The 16,060-nt window shown below is 40.4% G+C and overlaps 1 protein-coding gene across 2 annotated transcripts; it reads left to right on the forward strand.

The window, feature by feature from the left end:
• The first annotated feature begins 249 nt into the window (after nt 1-249).
• On the forward strand, nt 250-15,227 carry LOC123156807 (uncharacterized). 2 transcript variants are annotated; one of them, XM_044574992.1, is made up of 15 exons: nt 281-640; nt 775-793; nt 955-2,295; nt 3,235-3,319; nt 3,542-3,653; nt 4,788-4,897; nt 5,664-5,776; nt 7,612-7,696; nt 7,918-8,029; nt 10,281-10,393; nt 11,725-11,822; nt 11,959-12,035; nt 12,743-12,817; nt 14,152-14,214; nt 14,768-15,227. In XM_044574992.1, the coding sequence occupies exons 3-15, from the start codon at nt 1,009-1,011 to the stop codon at nt 14,913-14,915; spliced, it is 2,478 nt and encodes an 825-aa protein (XP_044430927.1). In that variant the 5' UTR covers nt 281-640; nt 775-793; nt 955-1,008; the 3' UTR covers nt 14,916-15,227. The 2 variants fall into 2 exon arrangements, with proteins under 2 accessions (XP_044430926.1, XP_044430927.1); XM_044574991.1 differs by lacking the exon at nt 775-793 and having other exon boundaries at nt 250-640.
• The last annotated feature ends 833 nt before the right edge of the window (nt 15,228-16,060 follow it).

The following is a 16,060-nucleotide window of genomic DNA, read 5'->3' on the forward strand; positions in this document are numbered from 1 at the left end:
GTCTACATGCAACCATCATTGGTCTGAGTTGTTAGCCATGTTGTTACTAACCGAGGGATCTCGGGTTCGAATCTCTTCTCTCGACCGTAGTTCTTATTCTTTTATTTATTTATTTCACCAACTGACAAGTGGGTCCCGCCGAACAGAGAGAGCATGTAACGATGACCAGGACTATTTGACCGGTCAACAGTGCCATACGCAGGGGCGGATCTGGGCCCAGGGCCCAGGCCCGGGGCGTGGGAATTCTTTTTAGTTATTACCTATGGGCGGGCTTAGCCCAACAACATCCAGCCATCCACCGGGCGCGCATCAGCACCGAGCCACCGCTCGCCGCATCGCCCTGCACACCGCTCGCCGCCTCGCCCCAGACCTAGATCGACGCAGGCAGCCGCCGCCGCCGCCCGCCCGTGATTCCCCTCCGCTCCAGCGCTCCCCTGCTAGCCTACTCCGCCGTTCCCCACCTGCAGACCTGCTCGCCTGCTCCGCGGTCCGCACCTCCGCCTGCTCCTCCGCCCGCCCGCGCCCTCCGCCGCTCGCCGGCTGGTCCCCTGCTGCTCAGGCCTCCGGTGCTCGCCGGCTCGCCGCCCCGGCTGGTCCCAGCCAGCCCTCCCACCGTCCCACGACTAAACGCAGTACACAGGTACCGTTATCAACATAACCCCAAATTTCCCAATTTCTGACTCAAACCTTATAATGAATGATTCATTTCCTGTTGTTCCGTTATATGATTGATACTAATGCAGGGACTGATAGAATGCATTCTTTTTCTTGTAGAATTGGCATGTACTGCTAGGTAGGCTTCTCTTATGCAAAACTGAGACTTAATTTTTTTTGACCTGAAACTGAGACTTAATTGAGAATTGTAGTGTCTTTGTAAGACCATATTGATTTATATCACGTGCTATTGGCAAATTAATTAGAACGTTTACATGTCATACTTGTCAATTTTTTTAGGTGGACCACCCTGTTTTAAATTCCTAGATCCGCCACTGGCCCCTTGCTGTACATATGGACGGAGAGCGTGTGGAACGGGGAAGCCGCCACCCTAAGAAGAAGGGGAAGCATCGTCATGAAGAGGGGAAGGCAAAGGATAAGTCGAAGCGTCACAGAGACAAAGAGGCAACTGGCACTGATGTGGCTTCAGATATCCGAGAAAACGGCAAGGAAGAGGCTGTGATAGGCATCGCGGAGGAGGGGGAAGGCCGCAAGAGCAAGAAAGGGAAGGGCCGCCATGAGGAGAAGAACAAGGTGAATGTTTCAGTCGTTTCCGGCAGCATAGAGAACGGTGCTGGTGAGGAGCAGGCCAAGAAGTCGGGCTCAATGGCAATGAAGCCTTGTTCGGAGGGTGCCACGGACAAAGTCAATGTGAAGAAAGACAAGAAGAAAAAGGATAAAAAGAAAGAGAAAGAAGCTGAGGCGACCGAGCAGAAGCAGAGTTTTGATACTACTGTTGGTAAGGAGCAAGCTGAACCTTCTAGCTTGATGGCGGTAAAGCCCCGTGTGGACTTTGCCGAGGGTGATACGAGCAAAGACAATGTGAAGAAAGACAAGAAGAAAAAGAAGGAGGAGAAGAAGGAAGAGAAAGAAGCTGAGACGACTGGGCAGAAGCAGACATTTGACACTACTGTTGAAAATTCAGGGGCAGAGCCTACAGAGAGAGACACGGTTGACGGAAAACAGTCTAGCAAGTCAAAGAAGAGCAAACGTAAGCATAATGATGGTGCACCTGCCGTAGAGGTTTCTGCTGGCGATCAAATCGTGACAAGGGAAGATAAGAAGAGAAGGAAGGAACCAGTTGTGCTGGAAGCGAGCAACCAAACCCAAAACACAAATGAAGGTGAGAATAGAGAGATTAAGAAGAGAGGAAAGGAAAGCAGTAAAGCCAGTCCAGACTTTAGTGAGAATGCATCTGCTGGGGGAGAGGAAGCTGGTTTAGGTGTTAATAATGATAAGAAGAAAAAGAAGAGCAAGGGGATTGGAGGAGGAAAAAAAAAGAAAGAAAAGGCAGCTCGGTCAACAAAGGGTAAGCGGGTGAGTTCTGCTGATTCCGTGGAGATGTTTAGAACCGAAGGTGGTGATGGTGATGGGATTGGAGGAAGAAAAAAGAAAGAAAAGGCAGCTCCATCAAAGAAGAAAGGCAAGCGAGTGAGCTTTGCTGATTCTGCGGAGGTGTTTAGCATCGAAGGTGGTAATAATGAAGAGGATGTCAGCAGTGATGAATCTAAACGTGTGCATGGTCGGTTTACCCCAGAGGAAGACGCCACCCTCATGGAAGCTATGAGGGGTTACGCAGAGGTTGCATCTCTTGCTTTAAATTTTGCATTCATGTGAAAATGAGCAGACCTAAACCGAATGGAAGCTATGCCCATGGCATGTTTTTGTGAGAAAGGGCTGATTCTATTTTATAATGTAGATGGATGCTTTTTCTTTAACTTAAAATGATTGATTGCAACCATATGTTATTTTAATTTGATCCAACCTATACATGGAACTATTGTCATTTGTTTTAAATCACAGCATATCGATAGAACATGAACTTATTACAGTTACTTACTACTTATAGGTGCATGTGTTATGTATGGGTTTGTATAAAGCACTCCAGCTGATCATTTAATATGGAAGTTTATTGTATCGAATCGAAGTGTTCTATGACGAACGGAAGTATGCTTGTCCTGTAAATAAAATGTTCATTCCCTTAGGTGGGAACTGGCTGGGAGAGTTATCAGGAAGTTCCTTATGGTGGTTGGAATTTACAAATAATTGAATATATATATTTTCTGCATTACTATATTTTCTCCATTGTTTTTTAACTTATGTACTTATTTTCTGCATTGTCTTTACTGTTAAGAAGTATTTTCCAATGTGATTTAGTTGAACTTCATCTTGCTGTGAATTTGTAGTTTGAGTTTTAATATCAAGAAAATAATTAAATGCATGAATATAAATCCTCAAGTATATCTTGAATACTAATTTTGCTCTAATGTATGCTAAATTAGCATCTACAATGGTCTCATTTTGAAGTTAAATTATTTTGGATTTTGCGCATATTGACTAATATTCTATTTTGCTTTCTGCCTACCCTTCCTTTATCCATTAATGTTATATTGTTTTCTTTTGTGTGCTCGAGTTTTATGTGTCGACTTTACTTTTTCTCTTTACCAGTAAATTCACTTGTGATTGCAAATGCCATGCCCAACATATTTGAGAGAGTTCTCGTTGTGTTTCTTATTTTAGATGAAGCAACTGGGGGAGAAAGGTTTAGAGATGATTGGGTCTTGTCGTAAATACCCAGAGCTCAAGGGTTGTTGGGATGATATAGGTAATCCAAAATAAAATAAAATCTGGAGCTATGTTCTTCAACGTTTCCTCCTCATGCTCTTCGTGTGTTAATGTCAGTTAAGCATGTAACCTTTATGAAAAAGTCTTTATTAAGACCCACCATCTCACGTTGAATTTCCAAGCAATCAACATTCCATCCCTTTTTCTTACCTGGATTGCAGACAACTTATAATATTTAATTGCTGATGCACATTCTTTGCAGCGAAATCGTTACCCCATAGACCTTACTTGGCGATATACAGGCGAGCACATACATTACTCTATAGGAGCACCGGATGTAAATGGACACATGAAGAAAAAGAGCAGATTCAGCAGTACGCAAATTCCTTTTGCTGAGACAAAATTATATCTGCACGACCATATTTACTCAATTGTCTTTAGTATTAAGACGTAATCGTATTGTTATCTAATGTGATTAAGTTGAACTTCATGTTTGCTGCTACTTTGTAGTATGTGTTACAAATCTTTACTCCTATTGAAGATGTCAATTGGTGACAGTGTCATGTTCGCCTCTTTCTCCCTTCCTGATGTTTATACCTTTTCTTGGTGGTTATGTGTGTCACCATAGTTTGATAAAACAACATCAACCTGCATGTGCCACTAATGTATATTAGCAAATGCCTTTAGGTAGTCTAATTTTTTTATCCCAATGTAACTTGTTACTCTGTTTGATACTTTTTGCAAGTCCTCCTTGTGATCTCATAGCAGAGCTACCTGAGACATGGTTCGTTGGGTTCATGGTAGAAAATAAGGTTCTCCCGTCAGACAGTTCACAAACTGAATTCCAGTGCATGGACTTTGACTTCCATGCATTAATTTTGCTTTGCAGCTAATAAATTAGATTATGTAGGGGTAAAAATTGAAAAGTTAGGTAGGTGCTTGTTGGGCGGGCCTGGCTCCGTCGCTTGAAGTAGATGGAGTAACTAATGCAAAATTTCCATGTCACCGGTTATCAACTGCCTCATGGGCTTCTTGTCGCTGCTACCACTGTCCCAATCTGTTTACTTTGACTCAACCTAGCAGCCCCACTTCCTTCAAATGGCAGAGGAAGGGGGATGAGGATATGCTTGGTTGACAGGGAAAACAGTGGTCTGATCTGATCTGTCTGACATTGGAGCAAAATCTGATGGTGACAAAGGTTAGTTGCATTGGTGAGGATGGTGACTGGTGTAAACCTTTCACGGCGTCATCACCATCAGAATGCATCACTGTTATCAATTAAGCATATGGGATTGGCAGTCCCCATGAATCATACTGTGCACCAACCAATGCCAGATCATTAGCCAATCATGAATGAGATTGTGCGGTTGATTACTGTTTGCCCTGCCGTGATTGTGATACCATGATTTAGATTGAAGCACTTTCTTGATATTCGTATTGAAAAATGTTTTGATATGTCCTGTTGTTGCTTCACATGATTAAGATTAGATCATTGCATTATGACGCAGGTTTGTCGAGAAAAATGGCACAGATTGGAAAACACTGGCACAGGAACTTGGAAAGAGTGAGATCCATGTAAAACATGCTTGGAGAAGAATAAAACCTAAGAAGAAAAAAGGTGCCCGTTGCTCCTAAAGTTCTATCATATTTTAGCTAATACATTTGTCGGAACTGTAATATTTCAGCACTACTTTAACATGTATGTTCATTTTAGGATGTTTTTATTCTTCGGGCATAGTTTTTCTTGCATCATTTTGTCACAACTCAGGCAAATTTGTCATGTTAATGGTAGTAGTTTAACCCTGCTCTGCATTCTACTCCCTCCATCCCAAAATGTAAGACCATTTTTAACATTATGATAGTGTCAAAAATGATCTTATATTTTGGGACGGTGGGAGTAGTTAAATATTTGGTGCAGGTATGTCATGTGCAACAACAACAAACCTCACATATTGGTTTGCTCCAATATTGAAATTACTGACAAAAAAAGAGTTGAAACAACACCATTTTGAGTTGGGGGCTAATACCATCACAAAGTGTGTTTGTAGATGATTATTTATCCAGTTTTGAGTTGTTGACTATCAGTTAAATGCAAAGTTTGGTCATGAGATAAGCAAGGGATGATTGTATTCTTGGTAATGGAGCTTCCCTATGGAAACAATATGTCCTACCCAGTGAATGCATTATCTTTTTTTGGGGGTGAAAGTGAATACATAATCATCATGTGATAAAAATTATGCATCCTACCAAATTAATGCAGCATCATCATGTGATAAAATTTATGCATCCTACCCAGTTAATGCAGTATCATCATGTGATACAATTTAGATCTTCTTGCTAACCTTTTCTATTCCGTGTGCATCCTTTGACTGGTTATTTTTTAGGTGCTGATGATGAAGAGGATGTCAGCGGTAGTGAATCTGAACTTGTACATGGACATCGGTTTACCGCAGAGGAAGATGCCATCCTCATGGAAGCTATGAGGGATTACGCAGAGGTTGCATCTCTTGCTTTATATTTTTTGCATTCATGTGACAGTGAGCAAACCCAAACTGAATGGAAGCTATGCCCCTAGCCTGGGGGTTTGAGGAAAGGATGATTGAACTTTATAATTTAGATGGATACTTTTCTTTAACATAAAATGATTGATGACAACCATATGTTATTTCAACTTGATCCCATCTACATGTGGAACTACTATCAAACGTGTTTTAAATCACAGCATATCGATGAAACATAAACTTGTTATTTACAGTTATTACTTATAGGTGCATGTGTTATGGGTTTGTATAATGCACTCCAGCTGAGCATTTAATATGAAGTTTTTTTATCGAGTTGAAGTATCGTATGACCGAACTGATTTATGCTTGTCCTGTACAAATGAAATTTTCGTTCCCTTAGTTTGAGAAGTTACCAGAAAGTTCCCTACGGTGGTTGGACTTTACAAATATAGTTGAATACATATTATTTTTTTGCATTACCATATTTTCTCCATCGTTTTTTAAATATATTTACTTATTTTCTCCACCGTCTTTAATCTTTACTGTTAAGAAGTAATCATGTTAATTTTCCAGTGTGATTTAGTTGACTTTCTTCCTGCTGTGAATTAGTAGTTTGAGTTTTAATATCAAGAAAAATATAAATGAATGAATAGAGATCCTCGAGTATATCATGAATACTCATTTTGTGCGAATGGATGCCGACTTACATCTAGAACTTCCTCATTTTGAAGTTAAATCATTCGGAAAATTTATGCTACATATGTAGGGAAAAGTGCTCTCCCATGCGATGGCATCGCAATGGGGTTTTCCTCTAATAGATAGATGGAGAGAGAGAGAGAGAGAGAGAGGGAGAGGGAGAGGGAGAGGGAGTCTCCCGCCTCATGCTGACATCATCACATTAACTGCCAAATGATTTATTTCACATACCGTTCATCCGATTGATGATCCGTATTCGCCGGCGAGTTCGTCTTCACGAGGGCAATTTTTTAGCAGTGTATAGTTACCAGGCAATAATTTTGTATGTTTTTAGACATCCACAATGTTATGCAGAGCTAGAGAGTTACTATTCAAGTGTTAACAATAAGTATGAACTGGTATGAACCCGCACAAGTACCATGAAGCAAGTCTTCTCGTGGCGTACAATGACGTTCAACAACATCGCAACCAAGTTAATTTAATCTGGCAACTAAGTGGCCAATAACCTGGCAAGTAAGTAGCACCAACCTGGGACGCTGTACTACTCTTCTTTTCAATGAAATGAAACACAAAATCTTTTTGCGTTTTCTCAAAAAAAAGAGAGAGTAAGTAACACCAACCTGGCAAGTACGGATGAAAAAAGAAGTTGTCAAAATGAAAAGTGGATCGTCAATCGGGTTAACGGTTTGAGGGATAAAACTTCTTCAAAATTGGAACTTGAAGAAATCTTTGCTGATATCAGCTTATGTGTTATTTTTACATGCATGCAAGAGATAGATGAGGCTGATGCCCTGCATGGGAAGGACTTCTTCAAATTTGAATGTGAAGAAATCTTTGATGCTGTCAGGCTTATGTGTTATTGTTACATGCATGCCAGAGACAGACGAGGGTGATGCCCTGCATGGGAAGGCAACCATGCGGCACTGCTCTTAGTTCAGTCCTAAATTATTTTGGATTTTGCGCATATTGTCATACTAATATTCTATTTTGCCTTCTGCCTTCCCTTCCTTTATTCATTAATGTTAATTTTTGTGTGTGTGCTTGAGTTTTATGTGTTGATTTTACCTTTTTATTTACCACTAAAATGCCATGCCCAACATATTTGAGACAGTTCTTGTTGTATTTCTTATTTTAGCTGAAACAACTGGGAGAGAAAGGCTTAGAGATGATTGGCTCTTGTAGTAAATACCCAGAGCTCAAGGGTTGTTGGGATGATATAGGTAAGCCAAAAACCTGGAGCTAAGTTCTTGAACATTTTCTCCTCATGTTAAGCCTGTCTTTGTGTGATAGTGTGAGTTAAGCATGTAACCTGTATGAAAAAGTATTTCTTGCGACTTACCATATCACGTTGAATTTCCAAGTAATCATCATTTCATCTATTTTTCTAACCCGTATAGAAGACAACTTACAATATTTAATTGCTGATGCACATTCTTTGCAGCGAAATCGTTACCCCATAGACCTCACGAGGCCATATACCATCGAGCGCGTATATTACTCTATAGGGGTGCTGAACGTAAATGGACAGATGACGAAAAAGAGAAGATTCGGCGGTACATAAATTCCTTTTCCCGAGACAAAATTATATTTGTTTGCATGACCATATTTACTCAATTATTTTACTATTAAGAAGTATTATAGTATCATATTATTGTTATCTAATGTGATTAAGTTGAACTTCATGTTTGCTGCTACTTTGTGGCATGTTTACAAATCTCTACTCCTATTGAAGATGTCCATGGTGATGGTGGTCCAATCACCTCCTTCTCCCTTCCTGATGTTTATGTGAGAAAATACGCAACATCCATTTCCATGAGGCCTTGATATATATATATATATATATATGTATATATATATATATATAGGGAAAATGCATCCTACTACCGGGTGTAGTTACACCTATTTCTCATATACTACCCTGTGGTAGTATATATACTAATTTATCATTTTTAGTATGTTCATATACTATATCTAAGATACTCCAAAGCGAGTTATGTGAAAAAATTGCATGTGAGCTTATGTTTTTATCATATTTGTGAAATACGTACATATTTGTACGTAAAAAAGAGTATGCTCAAAATATAATACATACTACCTAAAAAGTAGTATATATACTATCAAAATATGTTTATATACTACATACTACACGTAGATATACTCCAATATGATAGATACTACCTAAAACGTATTAAACAAAAGTGGGAGTAACTACACCCGGTAGTAGGAAAAATTTGTCCTATATATATATATATACAGAAACCCCCCTATACAATGGGGGGTATTACATTACATGATATATATAAATCTACCCCCTCCCTCTTTTAAACTCATGTTGAATCAACAACACTGAGTTCGGAGAGATGGAAGCTGTGCCGTGCTTTAGTCTGGGTCTTGGTGAAGATATCCGCTAAGTACAACTCGGAAGGCACATACTCTAGAGCAATCATCTGATCCTGCACACGGGAGCGTAGGAAGGAAGCATCAACACCAATATGCTTCACAGGGTCACGACCAATACTGATAGCAGTCATAGCACTTGTACCATTGGACAAAAGAAGAGTCAGTGTAGTGACAAACACCAAAATCTTGAAGCAACCACCGTAGCCAAGTCACTTCTGCTAAAAAAAGAGCCATACCTTGTGACTTAGCCTCTGCACTCGAACGGGAAACTGCAATCTGTTTCTTTGTCTTCCAGGCAATGAAAGAACCACCAAGAAAAACATAGGAAGCAGAAAGCGGTCGATGATCCGAAGGATCGCTAGCCCAAGTAGTATTCAAATAGTCCTAAAGTTATAACAAACTGGATCGTGGAAAGAAAAGATGATGCGAGAGAGTCACACGAAGATATCGTAGAACTCGAAGTAGGTGACTGTAGTGAACCGACTCAGGATAAGAATTAGATGGGAGATATCCGGATGAGTGACGGTTTGGTAGACAATACTCCCAACAAGGTGACAATAGCGCGTCGGATCAGAAAGAAGCTCACCTCACCATCAGAAGCCCGGAGGTGGACGTTGAGCTCCAACAATGTGCTCATCAGCAAGAGCAGTTCAAGCAAGAAGATGTTGAATGTACTTCCATTGGGATTCCAAGAAGCCATTGGAGGTAGAAGAAACCTCAATCGTAAGGAAGTAGCATAGAGGACCAAGATCAGACATAAGAAACTGCTCACTAAGACGAGCCTTCACAAAGGCGATGCACTCAGAGTCATCATCGATGATTATATGTCGTCGATATATAGAAGAAGAGCCCGACCACAAGACGAAAGGTGGGCAAAGAGAGCGGGATCATGAGCACTCGGCGAAAAACCACTAACAGTGACCACTAAGGCTAAAACCCTTGAATCAGGCTGGAGGGGCTTGCTTAAGGTCATGAAGAGAGAGATGAAGACGACATAGCATGTTGTCAGGCATAATACCCATGCGGTGGCTGCATGTAGACCTCCTCATGCAACTCACCATTAAGGCATTATTGACAACACGCTAAGAGATTTCTGTAAAACCTGTCGTATCAAGAATGTGCTCCTGTCACTGATTAAGCATATGGGATTGCCACTTGTTATGAATCATACTGCACACTAGCCCCTGTGAGATCACTGGCGAATCATGAATGTAATTGTGTGGTGGAGCTGTTTGCGCTGCCGCGATTGTGTTACTATGATTTAAATTGCGTTGTAACTTGTGAAGCGATTAATATCTCTTTTATACGTAGCATACTTTCTTGATATTTGTTATTGAGAGATGCTTTGATTTGTCCTGTTGTTGCTTCACATAATTAAGATCAGATCACTGCATTATTGCGCAGGTTTGTCGAAATCAATGGAACGGATTGGAAGACATTGGCTCGGGAACTTGGAAAGAGTGAGATCCACGTAAAAGATACTTGGAGAAGAATGAAACCTAAGAACTTGAAAAAAGGTGCCTGTTGCTTCTGAAGTTTTATCATATTTTGGCTAAATTATTATCTGTCGGAGCTGTAATATTTCAGCGCAACTTCAACATGCAAATGCTTATTTACGCCATTTTTATTCTCCGAGCATTAGTTTTCTGACATCATTTTGTCACAAGTCAGGCATGTTTGTCATGTTAGCGATAGTAGTTTAATCCATCTTTGCATACTAGTGTTAATATTTGGTGCAGGTATGGCTCGTGCACATATTGGTTTGTACTAATAAAAAGTTGAAACAACACCATTGTTGAGTTGGGGGCTAATACAGTATGCTATCACAGTGTGTTTGTAGCATTGTTTTTAAAGCGTTGCTTAGGAGTCGCCTAAGCGCTGAGGCGCCCCAGGATGGTAAGGCATCCGTCCTGCCTTAGACATGAAACGTACGACTGCTTCAGTGAAGGGTCCACTGCTGTCAGAGGTATCTGCTACCGCCTGTTCCTCGCTGCATCATCCTTGTCGCTGCTTCTGGGGCTTGGAGACGACGGCCCCACCATCCCCCAACACTCCAGCGAGCATCCCTTCATTTGCCTGCTTCCACCATCGCCTTCCCTTGCCCGATCTACTCTGCTGTTGAGGAAGAAGGGATGCTGCAGTGAGGGAGAATCAGAGAAGGCCAGGGTCATGATCAGAAGGGAGGAGTTTTAGGTTGTGGTGAGGGAAAGAGAGCAGGTGTATGGTGGCTGTGGTGAGGGAGGAGGTAGTGAGGATTGTGGAATTAGGTCATGGCAGGAGTATATAGCTACTAGATGGGCTTTTGGGCCACATGGAAGTGCATAGGTCATGGCCGATCTCTCAGTCTTTCTTATGTTTCCTTGCAATATACGTGCTAAACTGCTTGATTGTTCTGTTCCTTCTATGTCTAAGGCGTTGCCTTGCCTCACTTACATGCTTCAAAGGTAAGGCGGGGGTTAGGCGCCTCGCCTTGCCTTACCGCCTTAGGAACAATGGTTTATAGATGATTATTTATCCGGTTTTAAGTTGTTGACTATCGGTTAAATGCAAAGTTCATCCATGGGATAAGTAGGGAGGATTGTACTGAACAAAATTCTGGGTATAGATTGAATGATCAAATTAGTAAAATTGAATGTCCTATACAGTGAATGCATTATCTCATCATTTGGTAAAATTGAATGTAGTATCATCATGTGATAAAACTTATGCATCCTAACCAGTTAATGCAGTATCATCACATGGTAAAAAATATGTATCCTACCCAGTTAATGCCGTATGTGATAAAATTTAGACCTTCTTGCTAACCTTTTCAGTTCTGTGTGCATTCTTTGACTGGTATTTTTTTCAGGACGTTGGACTCAGGATGAACACCAGAACTTGTTTGATTTGGTGAACCTTGACTTGCGTCTGAAAGCCCATCAAATAAAAAATCCTGATCATCGGATGGTTTGTAATTTACCAATGTTGTTGATATTGTGTATTTTGGTCCAGCTTTCCTGATTTGAACTGTGCTCACAGCTGTTCATATTGTTGAATCACATGATTGAACCTAATGAGGTGGCTTACTTATCATCTGTAACAGCTAAGAGATAACATTTCCTGGGAGGCCATCAGTGATAAATTGACCACCCGTAATCACAAGAATTGTTGCCTCAAGTGGTTAGTATTTCTGTTTGCTACCCATACATGTATAACTTTGTTTTCTCATTGAATTTGTACTAAATGCTATGTACATTGCAATCTTTAATGCATGTTCTTTTTTCCCATCTTCTCCTATTTATTGTTTCTATATCTGAATTGCTTTTGACATTTTCAGAGATAAAGTGCAGTGGTTGTTATTGAATTCCATCAGATTGATTTAAGTGCTTAACCGAGCATGCTTGAGTTTACTGGCTTGGAAAAGCTTATCATTAGCTTTTAGATTTTTGGGGTAACGCGATAGTGTGGGCTTGATTGAATAAACTAGTTCTAATCCTTCGTCCATACAACTAAAAAGTGTACTTTGTATTGCATCAGATCCGTTTATCTGAATTTATCCAACTTAGTAGACCTTGCAACTGGTTGGTTGTTAGCCATTCCACAAATACAAATTTTCTTGGAATTACAATAATTAGAGATGAAGAATCTTAGTTTGCTTAACCGGGCATGCTTGTATTTACAGAATTGAAATCTGTGTATTATTAGCTTTTCTACGTATGGGGATTGGGGTAATGCGATAATGTGGGCTTCATTGAATTTAACTAGTTTTAACACATCCTTCATACACCTAAATCTTGTGCTTCTATATGCGTATATGTATCTTCAGACTGGGTTACACGCAAGTTATGTAACGGCAGCATGACCATTAATTCATGATGCTCTTTCAGGTACGAAACATTAGCATCTCCGATGGTCAAGGAAGGAATCTGGTCTGATGTTGATGATTATCTACTGGTGGAAGCGTAAGATTCTACAGACTATTATAATGATTGCTTTTTTGCCATTAAAACACTGCACATTGTTTTGCAACAGAGTAAAAAAGAAATGTTTCTAAAGGTAGGGTTTAGCCTGCCTACGAAGATATTTTTTCAGCAATTCCTGAAGGTATTGACATGTGGTTGATGCCAATATTGCTGTGGGTGTGCATAGTACCATGAAGGCATGAACTTTAGCAGTAGGAATTTCAGTGATGAGGAAGGATGGAAACCAGGAATTTTTTCATTTTTGGTCATGTTGTCTGTTGCTTTTTACCTGGTCTTGTTGTCTATGGTGCTGTTGTTCAGGGTCACAACTCATGATGTAATGAGGAGGGATGTAGATCAGGCATTCTTACATTCCCCCTCCCCCCCCCCCCCCCCCCCCCCCCCCCTTTCCTATTCTAGGTAGCTTGCACCAGTTTTAACTTGCATTGTAGGCTTTGTTTAGTTTTGAACTAACTGACCACTCTTATGGGCTATATGGAACGGAAGACTGTGTATGCTTATGATTGGGACTAGAGGGTACAGTAAGAGGTTGCGTGCTTGCCCTCAGGTGCATTGCATGCCTCGTTCCTGGCTGTAATGCATAGGCTCTGAGTGATCAACTTATGGTGAAAATTTTGGTTTATTTCTTATTAAACTGAAAGAGATTGATTTCTCTGGCTCATTTGTAGCAATATAGGACTGAGTCAGTGTTGTTGCAAGGCTGTGTGTTGAATATTCTGTGACTCCCCCACAAGTTTGATATTCTTATGCTTGATGATTGTAGTGATGCACGCCTTGGTTATATGAGCACCCAGTTGTGGTCATGTAAGATGTAGTATGACAATATGGGTCCTGCAAAACAAAAAAATTTGGAGTCTATTTGTTCTGGCTTGTTTTTGCATTAAGAATCATGGTATTGTCCTCAGTTGTGGGTGGGCTTATGTCACCATGGGGTGTGGGCAGGTAACAAACATACATGTGAGCTAATATATCATATCCATCTGCCTTTTCACCAAATTTGCACATAAGCTTTGTATCAACAGAACGAAACACGGCGTGGGCAGGTAACAAACATACATGCGAGCTAATATATCATATCCATCTGCCTTTTCACGAAATTTGCACATAAGCTTTGTATCAACAGAACGAAACACAAGTCCTTTTTCTCTCTGAACGGTCTATTTATTTCCATCGCAGTTGGACTGAAGTTAGTGTATTAGATGTAATTTTTGTTTTTTCAGGCTTAGCCCTCCTATATGTGTTATTTATTTTCAGTGTCTTGTTACCGTGAAACGAAAATATACTCCCTGTGCTAATTTTTTGACAAAAAATAGGCTTCAAAAGGTTGATGCTGTCTGTATTGAAGATGTTGACTGGGACAGCCTACTTGATCACAGGTGAGTGCTGACTGCTGATCTAGCTCACACAACCTTTAACTATGCCATGTCCTTGATCACAAAGTAGTTTGGTTCAGTTACCCCATTTTATCAACTTTTTTTTTTCAAGAAAACGCAAAGGATTTGCGCTTCATTGCATTTCAATGGTCTGAAATACTCTAATGCAGTCTAAATTAAAGGTGGCATGTTATTGGAGTAAATAGTATTTCCTGTGAAGGATATGAAGCAAATACCAACTTTTTCCTTAACAGCCAGAGAGTTTGTTAACAGAGCTGTTAGCTTTATTTATTTAACTGTGCCTTAGATTTAAATTTTAGCAAAATGGACATTAGCGAATAATAGTGTGCATTTGGGTTATGTACCAAGTTTGATTAAATCCTCCCAATAACCCTGGCATACACTAGTACCTTAGTGCTGGATTACTGGTATACTTGATATTTTGTCAGGAAGCTTGGGCTTCGTGTCAAGTTTCAGAAGGGCATGCATTTTCATACAGAAACAAATTCTGGTACCCTTGTGGTTATAATAACGGGGCGTTTCACTCTTTACTCAGGTCTGGGGAGGTTTGTCGTCAAAGATGGAACCAGATGGTCCGCGCCATTGGTGGCCACAGGGAGAAGCCTTTCATCGAACAAGTGGAAGTGCTGTCGAGGCGCTACTGCCCAGAAATGATTGAATACAGAAGTGAGGAAAAAGTGTAGGAATTATCATCCGTCAAACTTGTAAGCCCAAACAAAACAGCAAGCATGATCTGTGTCAAATCTTGCTCGTCACTTCCATGGTATGTGGAGTAGCCCGTAGGATGCCAGGCTTGCGGGATTTATGGGGTGTAGAAATGTCTCAACGGTACATGGTTCGCCAGTGAGCAAGCTAGGTTATGGTTTCGTTTTCCTTCTATTTTCCTCACAAACATCTTTACTCAGACATGCTTCAGGGTTACCTATTTCATTTACTTGGAATGCTGAGTTATTATGACTAAAATCTGAAATGCGTTTGACCCAAATTCAGGGGAAGTTTGTTCGTACCATTTTTTATTTTTAGTTATTTTATGGTATTCATCGAACTTAATTTGCTAGAGGCTGCAACCCATTCATCTGAATTCAGGTACTCCCTCCGCTGGATACATGATCACTTCTACCCTCTCTAGGTTGTGACAGGTGGCACGTTGCATGTGTGCAATTTGTTGCAACTTGAGAGTTTTTTCTTTTTTTCTAGATCCGTTTATTTAAAACGTTTATCTCTTAACCGTGGGTCCAAATCTTGAACTGTTTTTACAGTTGGATTCCTCGTGTCGAGATATTATGTTGATAGGTTTCAATGAAAACTTTTCTCATATAAAAAATTGGACAAAGAAAACGGACGAGAAAACCGAACTGGGAGCATGTTTTTTTTTTCCTTTTTGAAAGGCATGGCCTCGCAGAAACAAAACCATGCCTCTCGTAGAAACGAAATTGTCTCTCGTGAAAGAGAAAAAAAAGAGAAAACACATTTTTTTTCTTCTGTTTTTGAGAGGCACGGCCAAGCCTCCGACGGAAGGAAAAAAGAAGAGAAAACATGTTTCTTTTTCTGTTTCTGAGAGGCACAACCTCTTTCGAAAGCAAAATCGTGCCTCTCATGAAAGGAAAAAAGAAAAAGAAAACACATTCTTTTTGGTTTACGAGAGGCATGGCCATGCCTCTTACGAAAGGAAGAATAAAGAGAGGAACATGTTTATTTTTTCTGTTTCCGAGAGGCACGGTCGTGCCTCTCATGAAAGCAAAACCGTGCCTCTCACGAATAAAAAGAAAACGTGTTATTTTTCGTTTCCGAGAGGCAAAGTCGTGCCTCCCACTGAAGAAAAAAAGAA

Source organism: Triticum aestivum, chromosome 7B (genome assembly GCF_018294505.1).
Source record: "Triticum aestivum cultivar Chinese Spring chromosome 7B, IWGSC CS RefSeq v2.1, whole genome shotgun sequence".
NCBI classification, from domain to species: Eukaryota; Viridiplantae; Streptophyta; class Magnoliopsida; order Poales; family Poaceae; genus Triticum; species Triticum aestivum.

Bases quoted from the DNA above. Each gene is read 5' to 3' on its own strand.
- LOC123156807 (XM_044574991.1), top strand. From the start codon at position 1,009: ATGGACGGAGAGCGTGTGGAACGGGGAAGCCGCCACCCTAAGAAGAAG. The intron at 3,654-4,787 runs GTACGCAAATTC...ATTATGACGCAG, and splicing joins GAAAAAGAGCAGATTCAGCA to GTTTGTCGAGAAAAATGGCA. The intron at 8,030-10,280 runs GTACATAAATTC...ATTATTGCGCAG, and splicing joins GAAAAAGAGAAGATTCGGCG to GTTTGTCGAAATCAATGGAA.